Source organism: Podarcis gaigeae (assembly GCF_964106915.1).
Source record: "Podarcis gaigeae genome assembly, chromosome: 17".
Lineage (NCBI taxonomy): Eukaryota > Metazoa > Chordata > Lepidosauria > Squamata > Lacertidae > Podarcis > Podarcis gaigeae.
The window spans coordinates 39377144-39401962 of record NC_139694.1 but is presented as its reverse complement, the minus strand read 5'-3'; the positions used below and the strand labels follow the sequence as shown (position 1 = coordinate 39401962).

Here is a 24819-nt window from a genome sequence, read left to right as displayed (position 1 = left end):
TCTCCGGGCAACCGACTCGGCGCGCCGTAGTTCTAATTGGCCGGTTCTTTCACGGAACGCTCTTCCTCTGATATGATAGGCTGAGCAGCAGGCGGGGTGGGAGTGGGCTGTGCTATATGGGATACGCTTTGCTATCGGCTTCTCAAAACTGCGCCCCTCCTGCCTTCTGTTTGGCTAGATCCTCCGGGAGCCACGCCCCATATTCTATTACCAGGTCCCGCCTTCTGCCCTACGGAAGCCTTTTGCCCCTCCCCTCTTTTGGCGGCCAAGGCTCTTTCTTGGTCCCCTCGTGCTTTCCCCTTTATAACGGTCAACGACAGAGGGCCCGGACGCACGCTGATTGACGTGTGCGTAGGCCAATAAGAACGCAGCTTCGGCAGATTTAATTTGTAGGAACCTCCCTAATACTCCCGCCCTCCGAAATCTGCGTGAGGTGAGGGAGGGTCGGGAAGTTTAGGAATTAATAGTCGCTTGCGTGATACTTGCAGGTGTTGCTTTCTCTCCTCAGAGGAAGACAGAGCCCCATTCAAGTGCCTTCAAAGGGAACGGGGATGGGCGATAAGGGGTCATTTTTTCCAAGAGGGCCAAGCGCTCTCTGAAAAATGAATAATAATAATAATAATAATAATAATAATAATAATAATAATAATAATAATAGCAATAAAAGAGAAAGACAAAGAAAAAGATAGGCATGGTGTCTGTCTGCTCCTTTATATTTATTATTATTATTAAATATTTATTTGTACCCCACCTTTCTTCCTCACAAGGTTTCAAGGTGGCTTACAGACAAAATATACACCCCAAAAGACAGAGACTTCTGAAGGGGAAGGAGGGAGTGATTTTAAAGAAACCCAATACCAGTGAGGATGATTAATAAGAACACTGCTAATTTATTAATGGCTCCACTGATGTGACATTTTCCAAAAGGACAGCCATGTTAGCCTGTTGCAGCAAAAACAGCCTTGCAGAGCTGTCAAGATCCACAAATTTTCCACAGCATTCAAGTGGGAACACAGGGAGCTGCCTTGCACCAGGTCAGTTGCCTAACACTGATGGATCTAGCTCAAGGCTGTCCACTGACTGGCAGTGCCAGGGTTTCAGGCAGGGGTTTCCCAGGCCCAGCCTGGAGGTGCCTTTGGGGATTGAAGCTGAGATGTTTTGTATACAAGGCAGATGCTCCGTTACTGAGCCAGGACCTCTTCCCTTTTACACAAACCACACACACACACACACACACACACACACAATATTATTCACCACCTTGTTTGTTCTTGCTTAAATCTGTTTCCTGTAAAATGCTGCAAAGTATTGTTTTCAACCCTCTGGGTCTTTTCAACAATATTGTGAAGCTAAGTTTTGCAAGAGATGACGTATGCTACTACAGCACAGCAGTACAGTGCATCTTGCAAAATCCTGCTTCCAATATAAAAATAAATAAATAAAAATCAAAATTACAAATAAAAGCAAGGCTCTTGTCCAGGGGAAATGTAGTCAATAGAACTTAAGTTTGTCCCGGCAAAATCATGCTTTCATTTCCCTCCCAGCAGCAGACAATAATGAGAAGGACAGGGCAGCAAGATGTCTGGCCATGGCTAATTTTCACTACAGATTACTGAGGGGGTGGGGAGAAACTCAACGTGGGGCTCTAGTTTTCTGTCTTAACATCTAGTTCTGCTCTAAAAATCTCTCTCTCTCTTTCCCCCTGCCTTCCATGCATATGCTCAAACCTTCCTCAGTTTTTCTTTCTGTCCTTTCACTACCTCTTACTGTTATGAAACAAATTATCCAGAAAGGTAACAGTTGAAAACTTGCTGTTTTTTATTGACTTGCTGGATGTGCATTGTGAATAGCAGATATAGTACATATAAAACAGGAAGATGGTTGAAATCTATTTCTGATGGGTGAGAGTAGAATTAATATCACAACAGGAACGTTAGGCAAAAGCATTTACGTGACATCCCATTGCATTTCTGCAGGCAAAACTAATTCTATGTCAATACCTTCTGGTAGGAAACAGCCAGGAAACATTTACTACACAACAGGGCCCTGGAATGTCAGGCATGAGAGAAGAAAGCCAAGTAGGGTAGGAGCCAGGTACAGGAGTAGGTGTCAACAGGTTCAGGTAAGACAAGTACCATTTGGTCCACATATAATTGCCAGGAAGCTTTTGAGCCCGGTTAATACAAGAGTAGTTTTAAAATCAAGTACCATGGCTTAGGGATGGAGAAAAGGGTAAACTGGACAGGTCAAAGCCTGGGAATGTTAGCATTTATGTCAAAACTGGAAACAAGAAGTCAAAAAGTTAATGTTTGAGAGATATCTTTGCTCTTTTAAACCCTCACTTTTCATAATTCCACTATCCCTTCCACCAAAAGGCAGAAAGCAGTATTTGTTGGCAAAGGTACTCTTCACAGCTCACAGGGGACCTACTACTTAACTACTAGGTTTATCTATGCCACTTTTCCTGGGCGAAGGAGCCTGCAAACACAGAAAACATGGTAATTGATTCTTAACCCAATGCACCCCTATTTGGCTTAAGAAAGGAGACATAAGCAAGTTATGAGGAACTATCCTGGGATAGCTCAGTCAGTAGAGCATGAGACTCTTAACTCAGGGTCGTGGTTTTGAGCCCCACATTGAGCAAAAGATTCATGCATTGCAGAGGGATGGACTAGATGACCCTCATGGTCCCTTCCAAGCCTATGATTCTACAAAGTTGTTTATATATGCAGGTATGACTGGCAAGCCAACTGGGCCAGATTTAATCTGTATATCATTCGTTGTGTGTTCCCAAAGTACACTTTCCCCCTTACAGTGGAAGAGGACTTTTACAATGACTTTTTCTTCCTACTTGCTCCAGTGAGCAGGGCTATGCAAGTTAGACTTGAGATAACCTTCCAGTGCGGGAGTGTGCCTCTGCTCAGTTCTGGTCTTCCTGAGCTCAAAGTGACAATGTGTTGACAGAGCTCTACCAAACTTTCTATTAAAAACCCTCTCTTTTCAATTGGCAGGAGGCTATTTAGGGTGGGAAGAGGGAGGTGGGAAAGAGGAAGGTTAGATGTTCACAAACAGGCTACTGCAAAGCTGTCAATCATATAACATTTCAGATCCATAGATCCATTTCAGTCCGGATTCCATCCTGGTTTCGGGACCGAGACAGCTCTGGTCGCCCTAACAGATGATATCCGTAGACAACTGGATCGAGGCGGGTCAGGACTACTGATTCTCTTAGATTTCTCAGCAGCCTTTGACATCGACGATCATGATCTTCTGGACCACCACCTCGCTGACATGGGGATACAGGGCATAGCCCGGAAATGGCTGTGCTCCTTTATCTCTGGTGGGGACAGAGGGTGGTGCTAGGGAGGGAGATGTCTTTGCACCACTCCTTGGTGTGTGGAGTGCCGCAGGGTGCAATCCTCTCCCTGATGCTTTTTAACATCTTTATGCGCCCCCTTGCCTTGATTGTCTGGAGTTTTGGGCCGGGTTGTCACCAATATGCTGATGTCACTCAGCTCTCTTTTTGCAGGGAAATGCTGTTCAAATCCTTTCCCCCCTCCTCCCCTGTGTCAAAGGGGGGAAAACGCTTGTTTGATGTTCGGATTGTAATCCTTAAGAACGTCCTTTAAGGTTTCTGCTTACAAGTTCATTGCTTTACTTCCTTTACAAGAACGGGAGGCAGACTTCCTGTTTATACCTCTCCGCATTCGGTGCCAAATCTTTTATAGAGTTCCTTTAATTGCAAAATTGACCTACTCGTTGATCGTTGATTTTAGTGCCAAATTTTCAGGAAGAAGGCAGCGCTCTCCGGCAACGGCTTCGCGGCTTCACTCCACGGAAGAAGCAGACGACTCATAGAACAGCGCCACTTCCCCGCTCCGCTCCGGAGCCCAGAGCTGGACTCCTTCGCCGATTGGGGGGGTGCAATAGGTGCCCGCCGAGTCCCACGGTCACAGGCTTCACCCGCCTGTGATTTTTTGAGGGTCCCCGCTGCGCCGTAGCGGTAAAGACCCAGTTTCCGCGGAGCCAGTCCCCTCCGAATTAAGGGGAATCAGCCATTTTCCGATGGCGCCACCCCGGAAGTCCTCAGCTCTATCTGCTAATGAATGGTCACACCGACTCGGCCCCGGACACACTGACCAGATGCTTGGAAGCTGTGGCTAGATGGTTTCGTGGGAGCAAATTGAAACTAAATCCTTTGAAGACAGAGGTCCTCTGGCTGGGTCGGGATGGCATGGGGATGAGGGACCAACTCCCTTCTCTTGCAGGGGACCAATTAGTGCCATTGCCTTCCGTTAAGAGTTTAGGTGTAATCCTTGATGCCTCCCTTTCCATGGAGGCGCAGGTTACAGCAACAGCCAAGGCAACATTTTTCCACCTTCACCACATCAGGCAGTTGGTCCCTTACCTTTCCCGCCCCGACCTGGCCACAGTGATCCATGCGACGGTCACCTCCAGGCTTGACTACTGTAATTCGCTCTATGCGGGGCTGCCCTTGAAGCTGTCCCAGAAACTCCAGCGGGTGCAGAATGCTGCAGTGAGGCTCCTCACGGGGTCTCTGCCATGGGAGCATATTCACCCAGTGCTTTTCCAGCGGCACTGGCTCCCGGTGGAGTACAGGGTCAGATTTAAGGTGCTGGTTTTGACATTTAAAGCCCTTTGTGGCTTAGGGCCCTCATATTTATGGGACCGCCTCTCCCGATATGCCCCACGGGGGACCTTAAGGTCCATAAATAGCAACATCCTAGAGGTCCTGGGCCCTAAGGAAGTCAGATTAGCCTCAACCAGAGCCAGGGCCTTTTCAACATTGGCTCTGGCCTGGTGGAACACTCTGTCTCATGAGACCAGGGTCCTGCAGGATCTGACTTCTTTCTGCAGGGCCTGTAAGACAGAGTTGTTCCGCCTAGCCTTTGGCTTGGAATCAGTTTGATTCCCTCCCCCTCTTTCTTTCTTTTTTCCTTTCTCCTTCTGTGTTGGAACTCCTATTTGGGGACTTCCCTGGCTTTTTTCTGGCCCATGTAGGACCTGTCTGCATAGTTAGCCTTGGTGAAGACTTGACATTTTCATCCCCAAAACGTTTTTGATGTCGATTTGAGTTTCCACTGAAATGAGGCTGCATCTTAAAGTTTTAATGTTGTATTTTAATCTTGTTTTTTAAGCTGTATTTCAACCAATTGTTTTTATATTTGGTGTTAGCCACCCTGAGCCTGGTCTTGGCTGGGGAGGGTGGGGTATAAATAATTTTATTTTTATTTTATTTATATTATTATTATTATTATTATTATTATTACAACAACTGTAGCAGCAGCAGTGTTCTCCCCACAAGTAGAAGACAAACCTGTGCTGTCAATAAATTGTTTGGGGAAACTCTTGGAGAGGGACATCAGGTAGATACAAGTGGGCACAGAGAGCAAACTTTGTGGTGGTGGCACTATCTCCTCAATAACCAGGGACCTAGCCAAACCCAAGAAGGAATACTCAGATGGTAATAAGCCCAAGCACTTAACCACCCTGCCTGCAAAACATAAAGCTCCTGAGATCAAGTCAGAACGATGGGGGCAGGCTAGCATCAATCAGTGGGGATTGCTGCCACCCAGCCTGTTGATGGGAAATCCCTACAACCCAAGTTTTGCTGATAGATTTGGCAGATTCTTATTAAGGTCCTAGCACAGGGGTAGGCACAAAGCCATCCACCAAGAGAGTCCATGGTGCACAACTAAAAAAACAGTTTAAAACAACCTTCTAAAACAGTTTAAAATTCCTTAAAGCAATTACCTACACTCAAACTAATCATAACAGAGTTGCTAGGGACATAATTTTCAGCCATCAATTGGCCAAGTAAACAGGAATCATTTTAAATATATCCTAAAAGTTCACAGTGGAGGAGACTGATTCACCTCCTTTGGGAGGGCATTCCACTTTTTTATTTTTTTAATTGCAGGGCACTTGGAAGAGTGGTGATATTCCAGTGCTAACATATAGCCACACTTGTACAACTGGCAATTGCAGACACAACATGTCATCAAAAAAGCAAGATGAGCCAGAATTGTCTTGAATAGTTTCTCTTCAGAGGCATCCTGTGCCATGGTTCCACAGTCACAACTTTCATTCCCCAGTCATTTTGAAGCAAACATGATGAGTAAGTTGCTTATTCTCTAGTGATCCTCAGCAGTGGTGATTTGGCCTCTGATGGCTATGGCATCGGAGGTTATGGTGGCAGCATCCAAGTGTTTGATTATAAAGGGATATAGATGCTTAAGAGGAAGCAAAAGAGCAGAGAATTCCACAAGGGGGCGGGGCGGAAATATCCCAGCATTCCATTACCTTGTTTGGCCAGCTCAGCAGCAGCTGCAAGGGCTTCATGGACTGTAGCACATGCTTCAATAACTGTAACCTGGTTAGCATCGCTCTTATGCACAACCTATAAAGCACCCCATATGCAGAAAATGACTGGCCAACTAACATAATAAAACAATAACCTATAGCAACCTTTGGCCCTCCAGATATTGCTTGACTACAACTTCCATCATGCCTAACAATTGGCCATGCTGGCCAGGAAGTTGGAGTTCAAAATACATATGGCTAATTCAAGAAGCTACTGCTGTTCTCTAGTGGAAAGTAAGAGGCCCATGTGAACTAAGAAAATGGAGGAGGCCTATTCAGCACCAGACATCACCCTCCAAAACTGGGCTGTAAGTGGAGAGCAATCTGCACTTTATTCTTATACTACAGTACATACTGTAGATACTACTATCCAGTAGATACTGAACAAAACAAAACAACAACAAAAAGAATTACTGTATGTGCACTTGTGCACAAAGCTGGGTTACCAAGATGATAAATCATAAGTGGTTATCAATATAAACCTTTTCACTTGCTTTAATAGCATAATGTCCTGGTGCTGCAAATCTCTGCTTCCTAGGGAGATGTTGAGCAGAAACCCAAGGCAACTTTTGATAAAGGAAAATGAATTGAATTGAATGAACTCAACTCACGTAGTTTTTGTCCCCCCCCCCAAACCCTACTTCAACCCCCCCCCCCAGATACCTACTTCAATATCTGCCTGAAGACAGTCTCTCTATTATTCTGGTGGAGCTAGACTTTATGTCTGCAGCTGAAAACTGGTGAAACATGACTTCTAGGCAGATTACTTGGGAACAGTTTATGGCTGTGCAATACCTCAGGCCTATTTTAGCAATTTCGTGGCTATATGGCCAGCTAATATCAGTCATCTGCCACCTAGTGGTAGATACGTGTATGTCTCAATGATGCAATTACTTACCAGTATGTATGGTACTTTTTGGGGGGGTATGACGTATCAGAAATTGTGGCCTTTGTCCAAAGAGACTAATTTATGTAACAGCCTTGGCTCTAGTATATAGGTCATAATGACAACCAATTAGTCTGGGCCTAGCATTCACTAAGTTTTTTGGCATTTCATAATATCTGTTAACATTCCAAATCTGCCACATTCCAAATATTTTATGTAATCAGAATGATGTACAAGCATTATTGCAGCAAGGATTCAGTGAGAGCAAATTCACCATGCGTTGGTTCAATTCACAATCTTTTCCAACCTCCATGAGTGTAATTAATTAAAAAGTCTAGTTTTGTTCCAGAAGTGCATCCTCCTTAAATTGAATCGGGGGGGGGGAGGATAAGTGAACACACAGCAGCCTTCACATAAGTAAAACACCTGGCTGTAGTATAATAAAGAAACACTACCACAAACAGGCCTACCTAGTGTTGTCAACAGGGAGAGATGAAGCTTTTAAACACAGAGAAAATAAGTCACATTACCTAGTTCACATCTTCAGTGAGATAGTATGTCACAGGTGGAATAACCAATACAGCCCTCTCTGCCTTTCTTAACACCTGAGGAGGCAGACTTTCAGATATTTGGGGCCTCCGTTAATTAGGACTTTATCCTTATATCTCTAGTGGTTACAGAAGTTGGCAAACCACTTTGACTGTTTGGGGTTGAGGTGCTGGCTCATCACCCCTCACACCCACCTCTAAATGTCCTCCAAGACATCTGTTTGCTTAATATATATGCAACCCCTACTCAAAGGAGATCTTAACAGCAGACTCCTTAAAGATGAACCTACGCTCAGCCAAAAGCCTTATCGAGCAAAGATTAGCAGACATTGAAAATCAACACAACCTCTCCAGGGGTGGGGGTGTCTGCTCCCCCAGGTATCATGGAATAACCCCACCACTTGGCCTTCCATCATATATGTCATCTCTTTCATCTGTACCACACCGACTTGCATTTATTCGTGCAAGGTTCAATGTTTTTCCATCGAACCTGCTGAGCCACAGATTTTCCAAGGGTTTGATGTCTCCGCTATGCGAGTGTGACGGGAAAACAGTTGAATCTCTTCCACATATAATGTTCAACTGTCCCTTACATAGCATAGCCAGGACTAAATTCCTGGGTCCTGCTTTACTGCGTTTGGTTGGCAGGCCTGTTGAGTCAAATGCCGCACTGCTTTTGCAGGATACAGATCCTTCTGTAACTCTGCAGGTGGCGAGATTCCTGAATGCGGTTATCTCACACACAAAAACCACTAAAAAACAACATCAACAACAAAAACTAATCGGACAGTTATGATGAGAGTGCATGACGGATCTCGTCTCCAGTTCTCCTTTTTCTGTGAACCGTCCCTTGGATCTTTCCGGGCCCCAAGCTGTTATTTGTCACTGCTCAATGACCCACCCTTGCATCGTGGTGTTCCCCTTCTGTTGTTAGATGTATTGGTTTTTATGTTTCTGTGCTTTTAGGTTTGTACATATTTTATGGGCTAATAGCCGTAAATAAATAAATTTGAATTTAAGAATTTGAATTTAAGATCTTAACATGAGGCAAATGAGGTGTTTGCCTCAGGCAGAAAGCTGAAGGACATACAACTCTAACACATAAAGCACAATGCACCAGGAAATTCTCTTGTAGAAAAGTCTTGTTGGCAGAGCTCTTGGATTGATTAGTGGGAAGGGGAAACTGCATTAATGAAGTCAGGTGTGCGGAATCTGTTGTACACCAGGTGTTGTTGGATTACAACTGCCATCACCCCTGACCATTGGTCATGCTGACTGGGGGAGCTGATGGGAGTTGGAGTCCACAACATCTGAAAGGCCACAGGTGCACCATCCCTGTATTAAGAGGATTGAACTTGTTCACATTTCAATCACAAACAGTGGCATTGTGTCCTTTATTGGCACCCAGGGCACAGACGGTTCACGGGGCCAGGCTGTGCCACCTGCCCACCCACCCACCCACCCACGCAGGAGGAGCCCAGGCGACCAACACAGCCCTTGGCAGATGAATTCTCCCAGCACTGGCCAGCTGGTCATTCAGTGAGGGGAGGCCAGGACAGGCTGGGCTCCTGGGCCCAAAGACCCCCAGTGACAGGCATGGTGGGGATCCTTGGTTGGAGGCTACCTGGCTCACACCCCCTCAAAATCATGCATTCAGGGCCCCCCGGTCCTCCCCAAAGTGTTCCTGATCACAAACATTTTTGGGGAGAGGGGTAAATTCTAGAATATATTATTATGCTTTTAATGTGTTTGTTTGTAAGCTTTTGATACTTAACAAATGGGATGGGAAATGTCTAATATCATTCATTTAATAATTAAGGATAATGACGATGACAGTGTTGATAAAGACTTGGAGTAATGGAGATGAAGGTGGACACATACTGTCCCTTGCGTCGTGTCTCATGGGGCCCTTAGCTTGGGTTCAGGATGAGATAGAATCATAGAGTTGGAAGGGACCCCAAGGATCATCTAGTCCAACCCCCTGCAATGCAGGAATCTCAGCTAAAGCATCTGTGACAGATGACCATCCAACCTCTGCTTAAAAACCTCCACAAGGGAGACCCTTCCACTGTGGAACAACTCTTACTGTCAGAAATTTTTTCCGCATGTTTAGTTGGAATTTCATTTCTTGAATGAATTGCTCTTTGAAGCACATGCCTGTCTCCTTACAGCACCCATGGTGGATCTCTGTAATTCAACCAAGGGAGAATCCTTTCAGCAAGCAGAAGACTCTGCCAGTTCAGTGAGTGACCAAAAGATAAAGCCTGATTTCCCCCAGGGCATGTGGCTCTCTTGGGGAGACTCTTAAAAGCCCCAGCCCATGTTCTACACATTAACTGCCCACTATCTGTGGTTACTGGTTCCAGGAGCTGCACCTGCCATGGCTTTAGGGGAGAAAATATTATGATGTCACTGTGTGATAATTTGATGTCAGGGAACTCTCTTTGTGAAGGACCTTTGCACAGAGACCCATGACAGGAGAAGTCAGGAAACGTTTCTCTCTCATGCCTTTCCAATGCAGTCAGCAGGGACCAAAGGAAGGCTTTGCCCTCAAGTCCTGCTCACTCACTAAACCTGGGTCCCTCCCCAATGCCAATGAAGAATAAGTGCCTAATCCCCTTGTGGGGAGAGGCAGGTGGTGAGGATGCAAGATGGTTAACAGGGCTCAAGGCTATAATTTCAATAGGAACTGTGATGTTAGTCCTGCTTAGCTTGAATCAAGGAGTCAGGAAGTGTTGGTGGTGAACAACCTGAGTGACTGTTTAGCCTACAAGGAGTGCTTGCCAAGCCAGCTGTCTCTTGTTCAGCCCCCCATTCCTTCGTCCCATACTGGAGCAGTATCATATACATTCAAATATTATTGCCCAATTTATTTTTAATTGTATTGTTAAATTTATGATTAAAATTGTAAATGTTTTCAATCCTTAGAGGAAGCACAGCAGAGTGCTTTGTGGGATAGATAAAAAGATCAATAATGGCCATGGCAGAATGCATTCTAGATGAAGTATAATTCAATGTCTTGTGATGTAGCTAGTGGGGACCCAGCATGAATTCAGGGTTAGCTGATGTTATTGTTTCTCTGATCATCTTCCCACCTCGTCCCTGTGGTAGGTGGAGCCCCCTCGGCCCCGCAGTGTCTCTGTTGTTTCTACCACTTCCCAAGTAAGCAGCCGCAACCCAAAGGATGTCCTGCGCCATCGCATATTCCACTTATCTGAGATGCTGCGGGTGGAGAAAGCCAATCGGGATGACAATACCTCATGCTATGTGGAGCTGGTGGGCAAGGCAGACAGAGAGAAAGCACCTTCCATCCGGCAGGCCTTTGAACGTATCAACCAGCGCTCCTCAGCCAATATTGCCCAACTAGAACAGCGTCTGCAGGATTCCTGGGCTCAGCTGAAGAAGTTGGAACAGAGGATTTTTACAAGCCAGGACAGCAGCAGCAGTGCTACTCCTGCCCAGCAGCAGCTCACCACTCCCAGGAACAGCATGTCTCACCAGCCATCCTTCAGCATACCCAGAAGCCGCACTTCAGAAACTTTCACTGCTGAGGAACTCCTTCCTTCCATCTCGGAGAGCAAAGAAAACAGGTCTGCTCAAGAGGCTTCCTCAAAGCAAATCCTTGAGGAAGAGATTAAGCAGAGGGTTCAAGAGTTGAAAGCTCAGCTGCTTGATCTTAGAGAAGACCACAAGGTCCTGGAGGATGAGTGGCACAAGCTGGATGAGTCATGGAAGGCTGACAAACAACAGATGATGGAACTGCTGCAGGAGGAGAAGAAGAGGTGGGCACCCACATTAATGAGGGCAGTTGGCTCCAGTATCCCATCTCCTGACACCCCATTCTCAGGTTTGATGTTTCCTGGTCTCCTGTCTCCTTGTCCCCCTGCTCAGTCTCACAGGTTCAGAGCCTGTGGCTCAAGATCTTCAATGCTCTGCTGTTAGGGCCAGAATCTAGAGTTGTGTGCCAAGGCCCCATGACCCCACAGTTCCCTAGGGAAATGACACAGGACAACAGCATACAGTGGTACCTCAGGTTAAGAACTTAATTGGTTCTGGAGGTCTGTTCTTAACCTGAAATTGTTCTTAACCTGAGGTACCACTTTAGCTAATGGGGCCTCCCGCCACTGCCGCACCATTTCTGTTCTCATCCTGAAGCAAAGTTCTTAACCCAAGGTACTATTTCTAGGTTAGCTAAGTCTGTAACCTGAAGCGTCTGTAACCTGAAGCATCTGTAGTGCGAGGTACCACTGTATTGGGTTTTTGCCTTGAATATGGCCACAATTGGTTACAGTAAAGAATGGTTTGGCATAAGCATTGGGTAAAGCCGTTACTATTCCACTCCAGTGCATCTGCTGGAAGTGCATCAAAGGATAAATCACATCTTGGGGAGGGGGGAAATGCCCTTTGACCTATATCAAATAGGGGGTACCCCCCACAGGGCCCCCTTTGGAAGAGTGGTGAGACCCCGCCCCTGCCTGGGTGTCAGACAGAACCATTCCTCCTGGATCCTTTTAACAGGATACCCTTTCCCAAAGGGGGCAGGCAGAGGCTACAACCTCCCCTCCAGCCAAGATCTAGGCTTACCCAATTCCTAACCTCCTTACAAAGTTGTGATGTGCTATGAGATAGGTGAAAACCAGATGGTGAGTGCCAATTTGCCAAATGGAAAAATTCCTGCCCAGCCCTGAATATGGTGGCTGGCTTGGTCCATAGCAAGGTGAAAGCACAAGTAAAAACAATCAAATTAAGGGGTGGGGATCCAACAAAAAAGGCAGGGAAGACTTCTGGGCAGGCCGCAATTTAACGCCCCCTGGTAGCGGGCCCAAGCATTCTCATTGGCTGGTTGAGCCCACCACCAGGGGAATGCCCATTCAAGGACTGCTGGTATTGGCCAATAGCTGGGAGCTGGGCAATCGAGCCTGCCATTCACTGGATCATTTGCATGGTCTGAGGCCTGGCCGCAACACTGCCCACCAAGGAATGTGATCAGACTTCTATTACTGGATACATGGGCCACACTCCCTTTTCCACTGCATTAACACCAGGGCCAGCACATTGTTGGGCACCTGCAGAGGTCCACACTCCTGCAGGTGGCCCACTGCCCACTCTCTGGAGCAGCCTGCTCATGCTCCTCCTAGTTATTTCTGCTTGTGCATCTTGCCCTTTCCAAAGATGCCAGCACTGACAAGAGTGAGGTGATGGAGAAGCAACCTCCATTTCCCTTGTCCTCTGCCTCTGGGTAGTTGTATGGATTGGAAACAGAGGGAGAGGGCAAAGAACTGGACAGTAATGCTTTGGAGAGGGGTTCATTGAGTGTGAATTGGCCCCCACAAAAAAAACCCTGGAACTAGCGCTGATTCACACAGAGGCACAGAAGCAAAATCCTTTCCCCCCATAGCTTATACCGTACCTATACCTTCTGATCTCCATGCTTTTTCTGCTGCATTTACATTACATGGGAACCAAGGTCCCAATTTTCTTGTAATGAGGAAAAGGGAAGAGCTATCATGACCTTAGAAATGAAGGAATTCTGAATGTCTTCAGTTCAAAGAAGAGAGACCTAGCCTCCACAAAAGGGCACATTTTTAGAGCAATGGACATTCTGAAAGCACATTAATGGCAGCTGATGCAAATGTGCCTATTTTCCTCCAAGCTTAAGCTCTGGGTGGGGAAAATGTTCTGCAAGTCTGAAGCAGAAACACAATATTGTTTGGCTGTGCCAGTGATGTCTCAAAAAAGTTTTTAAAAAATAAGGCAATGAACGAACTGCTTATGCAACACTTTAAAAAAAATAGAAAAGTAGACAATCCATCTGATGCATAGGATGAGTGGCAAGGCTGATGGCTGAGCTAGCATTTGATTTGCTAGTAAACACATTTGTCATTTCAAATAGAATGGCAGTGTTATAGAAGAGTTTGCTTTGATAACCGCCCCCCCCCCCGACAATTCCACTTCAGCAGTGAGCAACCTGCCTGGTATTTTTTCTATACTCTATAGAATACTTAGCATAACAGCAAATTCAACACAGCCAGGATCACATTTCCCCCAGTACCAGTTCTTGGGGTCAAACTATCCTGGTAACATGCTCACGTGGGGCCTGATCTTCAAGGACACCCAGAAGTGTTTCTTCTCACTCTTCTTTGGTCCAGCGCCCTAATATTTACCACACACTACTTGGTGCCCTTGAGTCTGCTGGGTAATCATGGCCATCTCTCTTTCACTGCTCACCTCTGTCTTGTCACTGGAAGTGTCAAATGAGGGAACAGAGCCAACTCAATCATAATCCATTTACCAGCAGTGTTTTAAGCTCAGGCTGTAATAAGATCAGCCAGCTGGCTTGGGGTGTGTGTGCAAAGGGAAGCAAGGGATAAAGGACCAGACGGCAGAACTTCACTCCGCCCTCCTTGACTGTGCCACCCTTCTCCAGGTACTACCATCTTGAAGTGCAGGTGAATGATGTGATACAGATAAATCTCAATGAGATCACCAACCTCAAACATGACCTGGCATGCACGGAGGAGAAAATGGTCTATCAGTCTTATGAGAGGTCCCGGGACATCTGGGTAAGGAGCTCCCATGTCTAGGAGCCCAAGATGTATGCATGGCACTATTATGAAGGGCAGCGAGTAGGACAGTGGAGTGATCCTCATGTTATTGGCCATGACAGAATGTGTGGATGCAGAGGCAATGAGGTATATCACATTATGGGGTAGGCCATAACAGTCAGCTTTAGATGCAGCCGTGTGTTTCCAGAGGGATGTCATGTCAAAGTAGAATGCTAGAAAGCTCAGAGGATTCAGGTCAATATTAATTATATAGCTTAGAATATTGGAGGGTGGGGTGGCATTGACCTTTTTGTAGAGTGATACCCAAGGTGGGTTGGTGTGTACTGATTCAAGCTGGCCAGTGGATGGTTTTATTACCCATATGCTGATACGTTCCTTATTGGCAAGTATTTTACTTGCATATATTGTAACACCATTATCACATGAACTATGGGACCTATAACAAAATGATACAGTGGGGAATGCTCCCATTCAGGATGTTCCATTTCAGTCCCCTTCCCAATCACAGGAGCCAGCTCCTAGGGGCTGTGGGGGCTTTGGCTCCCCCAATAAAATATTTGAGGGGGCTGGGACCCCACAAAGTTGATGTGCATTCCCATTAAAATGGTCTGCATGCACTGCCTCATGTGATTGATTATGCAGGGTGGGGCTTACCTGGATCCCCACAATATTTTATTCAAGCTGGCACCCCTGTTCCCAATGATTTTCTTTTTCCCCTCTTCCCAATGATTTTCTGTTTCCCATCTCTCAGTAAGCACTCTATTGCTACAGAATGTGCTTGAACTCCATTGGGCTGTTTTGCCCCCCTCCCCAATTTATGTTCACCAAATATTTTTGTGTACTACTACTGCACACCTTGGGGTCTCCCTGAACTTGCTGATGCCTCCCTTTTGTATGAGCATTGTGCTACTGACTACCTAAGAACTGGCACTTGGTAAACTGAGATTGCTAACAGGATATAAGATAGGGCCATCAAAGAATAGCATTATAATTTAAGAATTGCACATTCCAGGGGAGAAATAAGGGTGTGGGAACCCAAAGAGGTTTATCTGAGGGAAAGACCAGCCATTGTGGGGACAGGTGGTCTAGGACCTGATCTGATCTGGACCTCATACCTTCTCCTTTCACCCCTGCCAGGAGGTGCTGGACTCCTACCAGACCCGGCTGGCCAAACTCGAAATGCAGCAGCAAACCCAGCAACAGGAGGCAATGGAGCTACCCCAGGCCAGTGTCTATAAACTTTATGGACAGCTCATCAACCTGCTGCTGACCATTGCCACCATTCTCTTGGTGTGTGTTTCTACTATTTCAGCCTGTTCCCTTCCTCTCCTGCGCACTCGCTGGCGTGCCCTGGCCACTCTGCTTGTGATTGTCATCATAAGCGCTGCCTGGAAGTACTTCCCTGTCATTCGTCAACAGGAATGGAGAACATGGCTTCCCTCTGCTTGGTAGGCAGAGAACAAAATGGCACACAAATTTCCTTATCCATCCTGATGCTCTCCAACACTCCCTACTCTCAATGCTTATTTAACTACTTGTTTGTTTGTTTATTTATTAATTAAAAATTAAGAGCCTATTCCCCTGTGCTTTCCCACGTGTCTATTTCTCCCTGTGGCTATGCCAAGCTATATGTGATAGTTAACTGAAAAATCATTCCAGGTGACAAGCCTAACTCTAGGTTGCAACATCCAAGATGGGTCAAAAATCTGTAAGGAGCTTGGGTGGTGGTATCCATGCTAAGCAAGGTGACTCAGTAGGAAGTGGGCAGAGAGCTAGGACACACACATGTTCTGAAAGCTGACTTGAGTATGAAAGAAACCACACAAATGGAACTTGTCCTGAGGTAGAAAAACCTAATTGCATCTTATTACCCCCTAATTAACAAAAGGCACTCTCCATGGCAGTGCTTTTCATATTCAGCTCTTGCTCATGTCAATAGAATTTGCACATAAGAACTTTCCAATGGATTGTGCCTGGTAGGTTAGATCTCTTGTCCCCCAATTCTTCAACTCTTAATAGTACTGAAAACCCTCCTGCCAGAGGCAACTGCTTCACCTTGCCAGATGGTTGTCTTTCTTGATTGATTGATTGATTGATTGATTGCACCTGCAAGCAACGAAAACTACTCTCCTCTCTCCACAGTTATTACTCTGGCAACTATTGCACCCCCTTCCCATGCATCAAACACTGTTTTGTTACATAGTTTGTAGGATAAAAACTGAGCTTTTATACAGAAGTTAAAAATCTTTATTCTCTATCTCATTCTTCTTGCTGCAGTCAGTTTGGTTTTTTTGTTTTTTCCATTTCCCCCATTGCATTTCTAGCTAGATGTCCCAGGGACAAAATAGGCTTTAGTATCAAACACTATGTACAGAAAGGTTCCAGTTGAGCCGTGTTGGGGAGAAGCACTAAGTCCTCAGTGGTGTCCAAGTTGGCTCGTGCTGATTCTCCGTGGTTCTGTCCCACATTAGAATTACGTCAGCTCCTAGACAGAGCTAGAACTCAATACACCCAACCTTGCTGAGGCACAGACACCTTGGAGGACAAACTTTATTCACCTGACCACCCCTGTGATGCACTCTCTGGTACCAGTGATTTTTTTTATATAGGAAGGACAGAGCAAAAGGGAATCAAAATAGGTGCTGCATGGTCAAATTGTGAATTATATTGGTTCACATCCACCAACTCATTCATCCACAGGAATCAGTGTGTTGAACTTGGGATGTGTGGTCTTCGGGGCAGTTTCAAGGAAAGGCCTTGGACAGAGTTGCTTTACAAAAGCTATATACTTCCCACAAGGAGCCCCCTTAGTTCTGTTCCCTTCTGGGAGACAGAGTAACAAGTGGGAGACTACTTAAGGATCAGAGCTGAGGGGAAGGAGTGTCCAAGCAACCCCTGATGTCCCAGGAAAGGTGCACAATGCTGGTATATTTGAGCATGGAATTCTGCATCCTTCACCCCCATCCAAAAACAATTCTTGGAGAAAAACAGAAACATTTCCCTCCCCCAACCACAGGAGAAACAGCAGTACCCCAGCCTGGGGCACAGTCTAAGTTCAAAGGAGAGGATCTGTTGAGATGGCAGGCCAGTATTTCATATGCTCAAAGGGAATCCATACGGCACAGAAGGAAGGGGAGGCTCACAATCACTGGGGCTCTCCTGGGAGGCAGAGTTCTGTCACGGTGTCCATCCAGGCATGGGGCTCTTATGATGGTGATACAGAGGAATTAGAGACAGATGAGACTTCAGTGCGGGAAGTGGAGGAGACCTCAGAGCCATCATCAACCTTCTTGCCAAAGAGCTGCAATATGCAGTTACGGAACTGCCAGAGAGAAAGGAAGAGGTAAGGTTCTACAAATGTAAGATTCCACACTTATGAAAGAAGAACCAGCCGCACTAAGATGAGGGACACATGGCTTGTCAGTAGTACAAGTGAAAAGTATTGAGGGGGTCTTAGTAGACCACAAGCTTAACATGAGTCAACAGTGTGATGCAGGAGCAAAAAAGGTTAATACTAGTTTAGGCTGCATCAACAGAAGTATGGTGTCCTAATCAAGGAAAGTCATAGTACCACACTATTCTGCCTTGGTCAGACCACACCTGGAATACTGGGTCCAGTTTTGGGCACCACAATTTAAGAACGATGTTGACAAGCTGGAAAGTGCAGAGGATGGCAACCAAAATGATCAAGGGTCTGGAAATCAAGCCTTGTGAAGAATGATTGAGGGAGCTAGGTAAGTTTAGCCTGGGGAAGAGGAAACTAAGAGGAGATATGATAGCCATCTTCAAGTATCTCCAGGGCTGTCACATGAAAGAGGGAGCAAGCTTGGTTTCTCCTGCTCTGGAGGGAACCAAAGGTTTCAAGTTACAAGAACGGAGATTCCAACTCAACATCAGGAATAACTTTCTGATGGCAAGAGCCATTTGACAGTGGAATGGGATCCCTCGGAAGGTGGTGGACTCTCCTTCCCTGGAGATTTTAAAGCAGAGGTTGGGTGGCCATCTGCCATGGATGCTTTAGGTGAGATTCCTGCATTGCAAGGGGGTGCTATTAGATTACTCTTGGGGTCCCTTCCAACTCTACAGTTCCAAGAGAGAGGGCGAGTGGGTGGAGGAAATGGAGACAAGGTTAATCAGAACTGGCGAGCAGTTCTACATGCCTCCAGTATGTATAGCTATACAACACTCGTCATCTACAAGGCCATTCATCCTACATGGGGTTTTCTGTCCATAAATCCCTTCCCTTACAACTCTGGTTTTCAGTACTTTTAATATCTTGGCTAGCCTCTTAATTCTCCATTTTACAATATAGCAGATTACCTGTCTGTTCATGAAGACGTAGATAATGGGGTTGTAGATGGTGGCGCTCTTTGCAAAGAAGGCAGGCAGGGCAGCTGCAAGGGGGTGGAAGGCATAGCCTGGGTTGGCAGCAGCAAAGCAGGCAAAGATCGTATATGGTCCCCAGCAGAAGCAATAGGCAATGATCATAACCACTACCATCCTTGATACTTCCCTCTCAGCTTTCTGTGTAGATTCCGATTCCTTCTGCTGGGCAGCAACCTGTACAAGAGGAAGAGGAGGTGAGATTATTCCCACACACAGAACATGGATGAGAGGGATTCAACCTGCAACAAACCTGGTTTAGGTAAAACAAGAGAAGGTCTCATGGGAGACTATATCCAGGTATGTTTCAACCAGGCTATCTTCTCACAAGCAATATACAGCAAGCCATGGAAAAGGGAAGGAATCCAGTGGAAATGGGGGGGGGGGTTCCAACTGGATCTGGATAACAGGGGCTCACCAAGAAATTAAGCAGGGGCAGAGAGTGGGGTCTGCTACAGAAATGAAAATCCCACTATATTTGTGGGGTCTTGTCTGGCCTGCAGCTATGGAGAGAACATTCTACTGTTGGTTGCAATGTGACCAAGGGGATTCCACAGTGGAAGTAGTAAAATGAAGGCATGGTAGAATGTTAGCAATTGGTAGTTCGATCCCAGACAAAAATCCCAGAGGTATGGTAGCTCAAGTTTGGGAGAGATGCAGTTTCAGAAATCAGCAAAAGGGACAGGATTAAGGGTGACTGTTCCTATGTGAAGCTTTGTTCTGAGCCTGAGGGAGAATCAGGGCATGCAGAGGTGGGGTCCTAGGATAAGGTGGGTGCTCACCGCACGGATAGCGAGCCACACTTGCAGGTAGCAGAGAATGATGACCGCCAGTGGGAGGAAGCAACAGGTGATCATGAGCACAACCATGTAAGACTGAACTCCAGGGTCCTCACTGCCACTGAATACATCTGGACCGCATGATGTCTTCAGACCATGGGGCCAGTACCTGCAGGACAGGGAGAGGAAAGAGGAAGACCATTTTCACAAACAGGACTTAAATCAGCTTTGAGTCTCTTCCACCACTATTTGATGAGAGAACGACTGTCTCTCATCCAGAGCAGTTCAAAAGAGAAAACAGAGCAGTGCAAGGGCGTAGTGGGAGGGGGAAATAAAAAAATACATAGCTAACTGAGGTTCTCTCCCCCCCCCCCCCCGCAAATCCTGGCTACACACATGGAGTGGTGGCCTTTGTGATATGAATAAACATTCTAACCATTCTGTAGTTTTAACATTCCTGTGACAAGCTGATTGACACAAACTGCTTTAAGCCTTATACAGAAATGCCCATTGCCTGAGGCAGTACTTCAATAGAATACCCTACTTAAGCTTCACAACCCCAGAAAAATTTCCCCATGCCAAAAGCTACATGTAATATCTCACAGACTGTAAATGGGGCAGATTTTCTCATAGCAAGGAACTCCGTGACCTCTTCTTTCCCTCTAATCTTTCTCAGTGGACATTGCCTGGCTTGAACAGTTCTGTGTTACTTTGGCAAAGCTTGTGGCGCTTGTCCTGCTAGCACAGTTGAAATGGAATAGGGTCTAACCTTCCCAGTCCCCATCACCAGCCCTTCTTTTTATGTACATGTGCTTACATTACTTGCTTCTCTCCACAGCTGCTGCCGGTCCAAGTCTCTCCTCACACTCACCTACTCCAGCCAAAGATGGGTGGTGCTGTCCAAATACAAGACCACACCCAGGAGAAGACAATGCCAGCCATGGCCAGTTTGGCATCAAACTTGACATTTCCAAAGGGCTTGCAGACAACAACCCAACGCTCCCAGGAGATAATGGCTAAAGACCAGAGGGCTGTTATGCCTGTGGGAGAGGAAAGAACAGCGGGAGCAGTTGTCACAAAAGGGAGTATGGATTCTACCATGAGACTTTGGGACTGTCCCAATTCATCTCCCGTTACCTGGCTTTCTCAGCAACTACAATCATAGTTGAGGGCATTGTAGATCAAACTTTTGCACTTGCTAAACACCATAGCTAAAGAGTTCTGGAATGCACAGAATTCATAGGAGGAAGACAAGCAGGGATAAGGGTGGGGCTGGCATTCCTTCTACCCCATAAATTCCTGACAAGGAGAAGCAGGGTGGAAAGAGTGTGGTGATCTTGGAAGAAAACAGGACTCTGGCTTGTGATTAAATGGGGGTAAATATATGAGCCAGGAGGGATAACATGGGGAAGGAATAGGATGACAGAGCATTAAGCAGAAATTATTGTAAATAAGAAATCCCTTGGCCTCTTACCACAAGCAGACACGGTGTATCCTTCCAACACACACATGGGATGACCAAGAATGAAATAGCCAAAGATCTGGTTGATGACGCTGATGGTGCTGGCAATAACTGTCTCACCCAGATCAGCTATTGCCAAGTTCACCAAAATCCAGTTGAGTGGATGCCGTAGCTTCTTGAACTTGGCAGTGGCCACCAATACCAAACCATTAGTGAAGACTGAGGCAACGACCACAAAGATCATCCAGAGAGAAGTGATGTTATAGACCCATCGTGGTGCAATGTGATAGTTTGGACCTTCAAAAGGGTCTGCGAAGGAGGGAAAAGGTTAGGAGTTGGAGGGATCCCAGCCTGCCTCATAAGATAATCCATCAGGAATCTACTGTACCAAGACTTGGGAAGGCATCTTCCCATATTTTCTTAGTGTCCCTTCCCTTGCAGACCGTACAGGGTCCTTCCCCTTCACAAGTCATACACCAGGAAAGTGGATAAGGTTACACCTCTCTCTAGTTGCACACAGAGACCTCCACCTGTACCAGCTGAGAACCCTTCCTTGCCTAGTCCCCAAAACTTTCCAGAACCTTTCCCAAAAAAACTTGGGCAAATTCCACTTTTCGAACACTTGTCCCCTAGACAGGCTTGTAACCAACTAACCATCCCCCTTGCTGCATCACTTGCTCTATCAAGGTTAAACTAAATGCCAGTGCACCTCCATATCTAATCCCCAATTTTAGGCTCCCCCCCCCCATTTCTGCTGCCCTGCTGCTGGGCTCACCCCGAGTATTGTTGCTGTTGGTGTAAGTAAACAAGCTGTCTCTGGTGGTATCATCATCTTCATTGCGCCGGCGGGCAGCAAATACAGCCACATCCCAGGCTTCTGTCATGGCCTTTGCTGCCTTCTTTCCCACCTTCCACCTGCACCTGTTTGTTGCCCTGTCCCACTCCCTCCCTTTTTCTTTTTCTTTCCTACTCGATTCTCTCTGTCTCTGTTGCTCTCTGTTTTCCTCTTTCTTTCCCTCGCTACCGCTCAGTCTCTCCCATCCGCTTGTCTGTGCCAGGGTCCAGGACAAATACTCATTTATATACCTACCCCCCCAGGTGGATTAAGCACCCAGCTTGGAGCACAAGATCCCCAAAGCCCTTAAATGTTTTATCCCTTAATTGGGCTGCGATTTGGCCCCCTCCCTGTCTCAGCCCCCCCCCCATTTACCATGGCATGAAGGACTCACGCGTACCCTGCGTCACCATGGGTGTCTTTGCCGGACACTTCAGGTGAGGGATGAGCATGGAAGGGTGATTAGAGAGTCAAAAGAGCTCAGCTAATCCCTCTCAGAACGGTCCTTCCTTGCAATTTCCTAATGGCCCATTTTTCTAACTAGGCCAAAGGACGTTTTGGCCCAATTTTCCTACAGCCGGAGATAGCTGTTCATCACTGAAGGCAAGGTTTCAGCCCACCATGGACTCACCAACCATGGTGCCACAAAGCAATATGCCTCAGAATTGCCTGTCCTCTGCCAAGGCCAAAACAAACCCCACAAAATGCTTCCTTAAGCAGAACGACAATCATCTTGTGCATGCCACCCCAAGCTCCGAGCGATGCAAGATTCCAGGGCTCTCTGGGTTTGTGTTTCCTTTAGAATGAACCACAGTGGAGACTGGGGGGGTCCTTATGTTAGATGTTTCATTAAACAAATATACAACCTGAGCCTGTGATGGAGGGGTTCACAGCATGAACACCCCAAGGGAGTCTTGCTTTCCCCATAACCGCAGCCTTGGATTCAAACAGAAATCAAACATCTTTTGACAAAGTCCCCCATGATATTCTTGTGAGGAAGCTGGCAAAATGTGGATTGAACAAAATAACTGTTAGGTGGATTTGTAGCTGGTTGGAGGACCAAAACCAAAGAGCGAGTGGTTGCTGAACAACTCCAGGCACGCCTGGAGGATGTGGACCATTTGGATCCCTTCCAGTCGGGATTCAGGCCTCATCATGGGACTGAAACTGCCTTGGTCGCGCTGGGTGATGATCTCCAGTGGGCTAGGGACAAAGTTGAGAGCTGTTTCCGAGTTCTGCTGGATCTCTCAGCGGCTTTTGATACAATCGACCATAACATCCTTCTGGACCGCCTAGGTTATCTGTTTTCTGACATGATTGAGGATCGCAGAGCCAGAGGCAAAGAAGTCTGGAGAGATAAAATTGAGATATGGAAATATGGAAATATCAATGAGAAGCAGGACTGAGATTTGGATATGCTTCGAGGTTCAGACTGTAGGAAGCCGATAAATCAAAATTAAAATCAAAATTACAATTTGGAAGACAATTTGATCTTTTTTATTTTATTTCTTATTTTTATTAGATTATGATTTGATGTGTTAATTGGAATTTTTTTTGGAAAATTAATAAAGGCTGTAACAAAAAAAGAAAAGAAAAAAGAAAGACCTACATTGGCTCCCAGTACGTTTCCGAGAACAATTCAAAATGCTGGTGCTGGCCTTTAAAGCCCTAAACGGCCTCGGTCCAGTATACCTGAAGGAGTGTCTCCACCCCCATCGTTCTGCCCGGACACTGAGGTCCAGCGCCGAGGGCCTTCTGGCGGTTCCCTCACTGTGAGAAGCCAAGTTTCAGGGAACCAGGCAGAGGGCCTTCTCGGTAGTGGCACCCACCCTGTGGAACGCCCTCCCACCAGATGTCAAAGAGAAGAACAACTACCAGACTTTTAGAAGACATCTGAAGGCAGCCCTGTTTAGGGAAGCTTTTAATGTTTAACAGACTATTGTATTTTAATATTTTGTTGGAAGCCGCCCAAAGTGGCTGGGGAAACCCAGCCAGGTGGGAAAGGTATGTATGTATGTATGTATGTATGTATGTATAAATAAATAAATCATTATTATTATTATTCCTCATCATCCTGGAGAAAAATGACAAGTGGGGTGCCACAGGGCCTGTTGTTGTTCAACATCTTTATATACAACTTGGATGGAGGATTTGAGGGGATGCTCATCCAATTTGCAGATGACACCAAATTGGGAGGGGTAACTAATGCCACAGAAGACAGAATATGAATTCAAAATGACCTTAACAGATTGGAGAACTGGTCCCAAGCTAACAAAATGAATTTCAGTAGGGACAAATGTAAGGTTCTGCACTTAGGCAGGAAGAACTAGATGCGCAAATATAAGATGGGGGACACTTGGCTTACTAGCTGTACATGTGAAAAGGATCGAGGGGTCTTGGTGGACCAGAAGCTCAGCATGCGTCAGCAGTGTGATGCATGCAGGAGCAATTTTTTTTAAAAAAATTAATAAATAAAAATGCTAATGCCATTCTAGACTGTATCAACAGACGTATGGTGTCCTAATCAAGGGAAGTCATAGTGCCACTCTATTCTGCCTTGCTCAGACCACACCTGGAATACTGGGTCCAATTTTGGGCACCACAATTTAAGAACAATGTTGACAAGCTGGAAAGTGCAGAGGATGGCAACCAAAATGATCAAGGGTCTGGAAATCAAGCCTTATGAAGAATGATTGAGGGAGCTAGGTAAGTTTAGCCTGGGGAAGAGGAAACTAAGAGGAGATATGATAGCCATCTTCAAGTATCTCCAGGGCTGTCACATGAAAGATGGAGCAAGCTTGGTTTCTCCTGCTCTGGAGGGAACCAAAGGTTTCAAGTTACAAGAACGGAGATTCCAACTCAACATCAGGAATAACTTTCTGATGGCAAGAGCCATTTGACAGTGGAATGGGATCCCTCGGAAGGTGGTGGACTCTCCTTCCCTGGAGATTTTAAAGCAGAGGTTGGGTGGCCATC

The 24819-nt window shown here is 46.1% G+C and overlaps 2 protein-coding genes across 7 annotated transcripts; one reads left to right on the top strand and one right to left on the bottom strand.

Annotated features, from left to right (window-relative positions):
• The first annotated feature begins 5 nt into the window (after positions 1 to 5).
• Positions 6 to 15960, top strand: TEX28 (testis expressed 28). Of its 6 annotated transcripts, none has more exons than XM_083719419.1 (7): positions 6 to 433; positions 2011 to 2122; positions 6073 to 6139; positions 9990 to 10060; positions 10930 to 11600; positions 14246 to 14381; positions 15522 to 15960. In XM_083719419.1, the coding sequence occupies exons 3-7, from the start codon at positions 6085 to 6087 to the stop codon at positions 15834 to 15836; spliced, it is 1248 nt and encodes a 415-aa protein (XP_083575545.1). In that variant the 5' UTR covers positions 6 to 433; positions 2011 to 2122; positions 6073 to 6084; the 3' UTR covers positions 15837 to 15960. The 6 variants fall into 6 exon arrangements, with proteins under 6 accessions (XP_083575545.1, XP_083575546.1, XP_083575548.1 ...); XM_083719423.1 differs by lacking the exon at positions 6 to 433 and adding an exon at positions 748 to 860; XM_083719424.1 differs by lacking the exon at positions 6 to 433 and adding an exon at positions 914 to 1034.
• A 103-nt stretch (positions 15961 to 16063) lies between these two features.
• OPN1MW3 (opsin 1, medium wave sensitive 3) lies at positions 16064 to 23353 on the bottom strand. The gene is made up of 6 exons (XM_083719510.1): positions 21784 to 23353; positions 21021 to 21317; positions 20418 to 20586; positions 19550 to 19715; positions 18705 to 18944; positions 16064 to 17706 (listed from the first exon to the last, which is right to left on the bottom strand). The coding sequence occupies exons 1-6, from the start codon at positions 21890 to 21892 to the stop codon at positions 17590 to 17592; spliced, it is 1098 nt and encodes a 365-aa protein (XP_083575636.1). The 5' UTR covers positions 21893 to 23353; the 3' UTR covers positions 16064 to 17589.
• Between the last annotated feature and the right edge of the window lie 1466 nt (positions 23354 to 24819).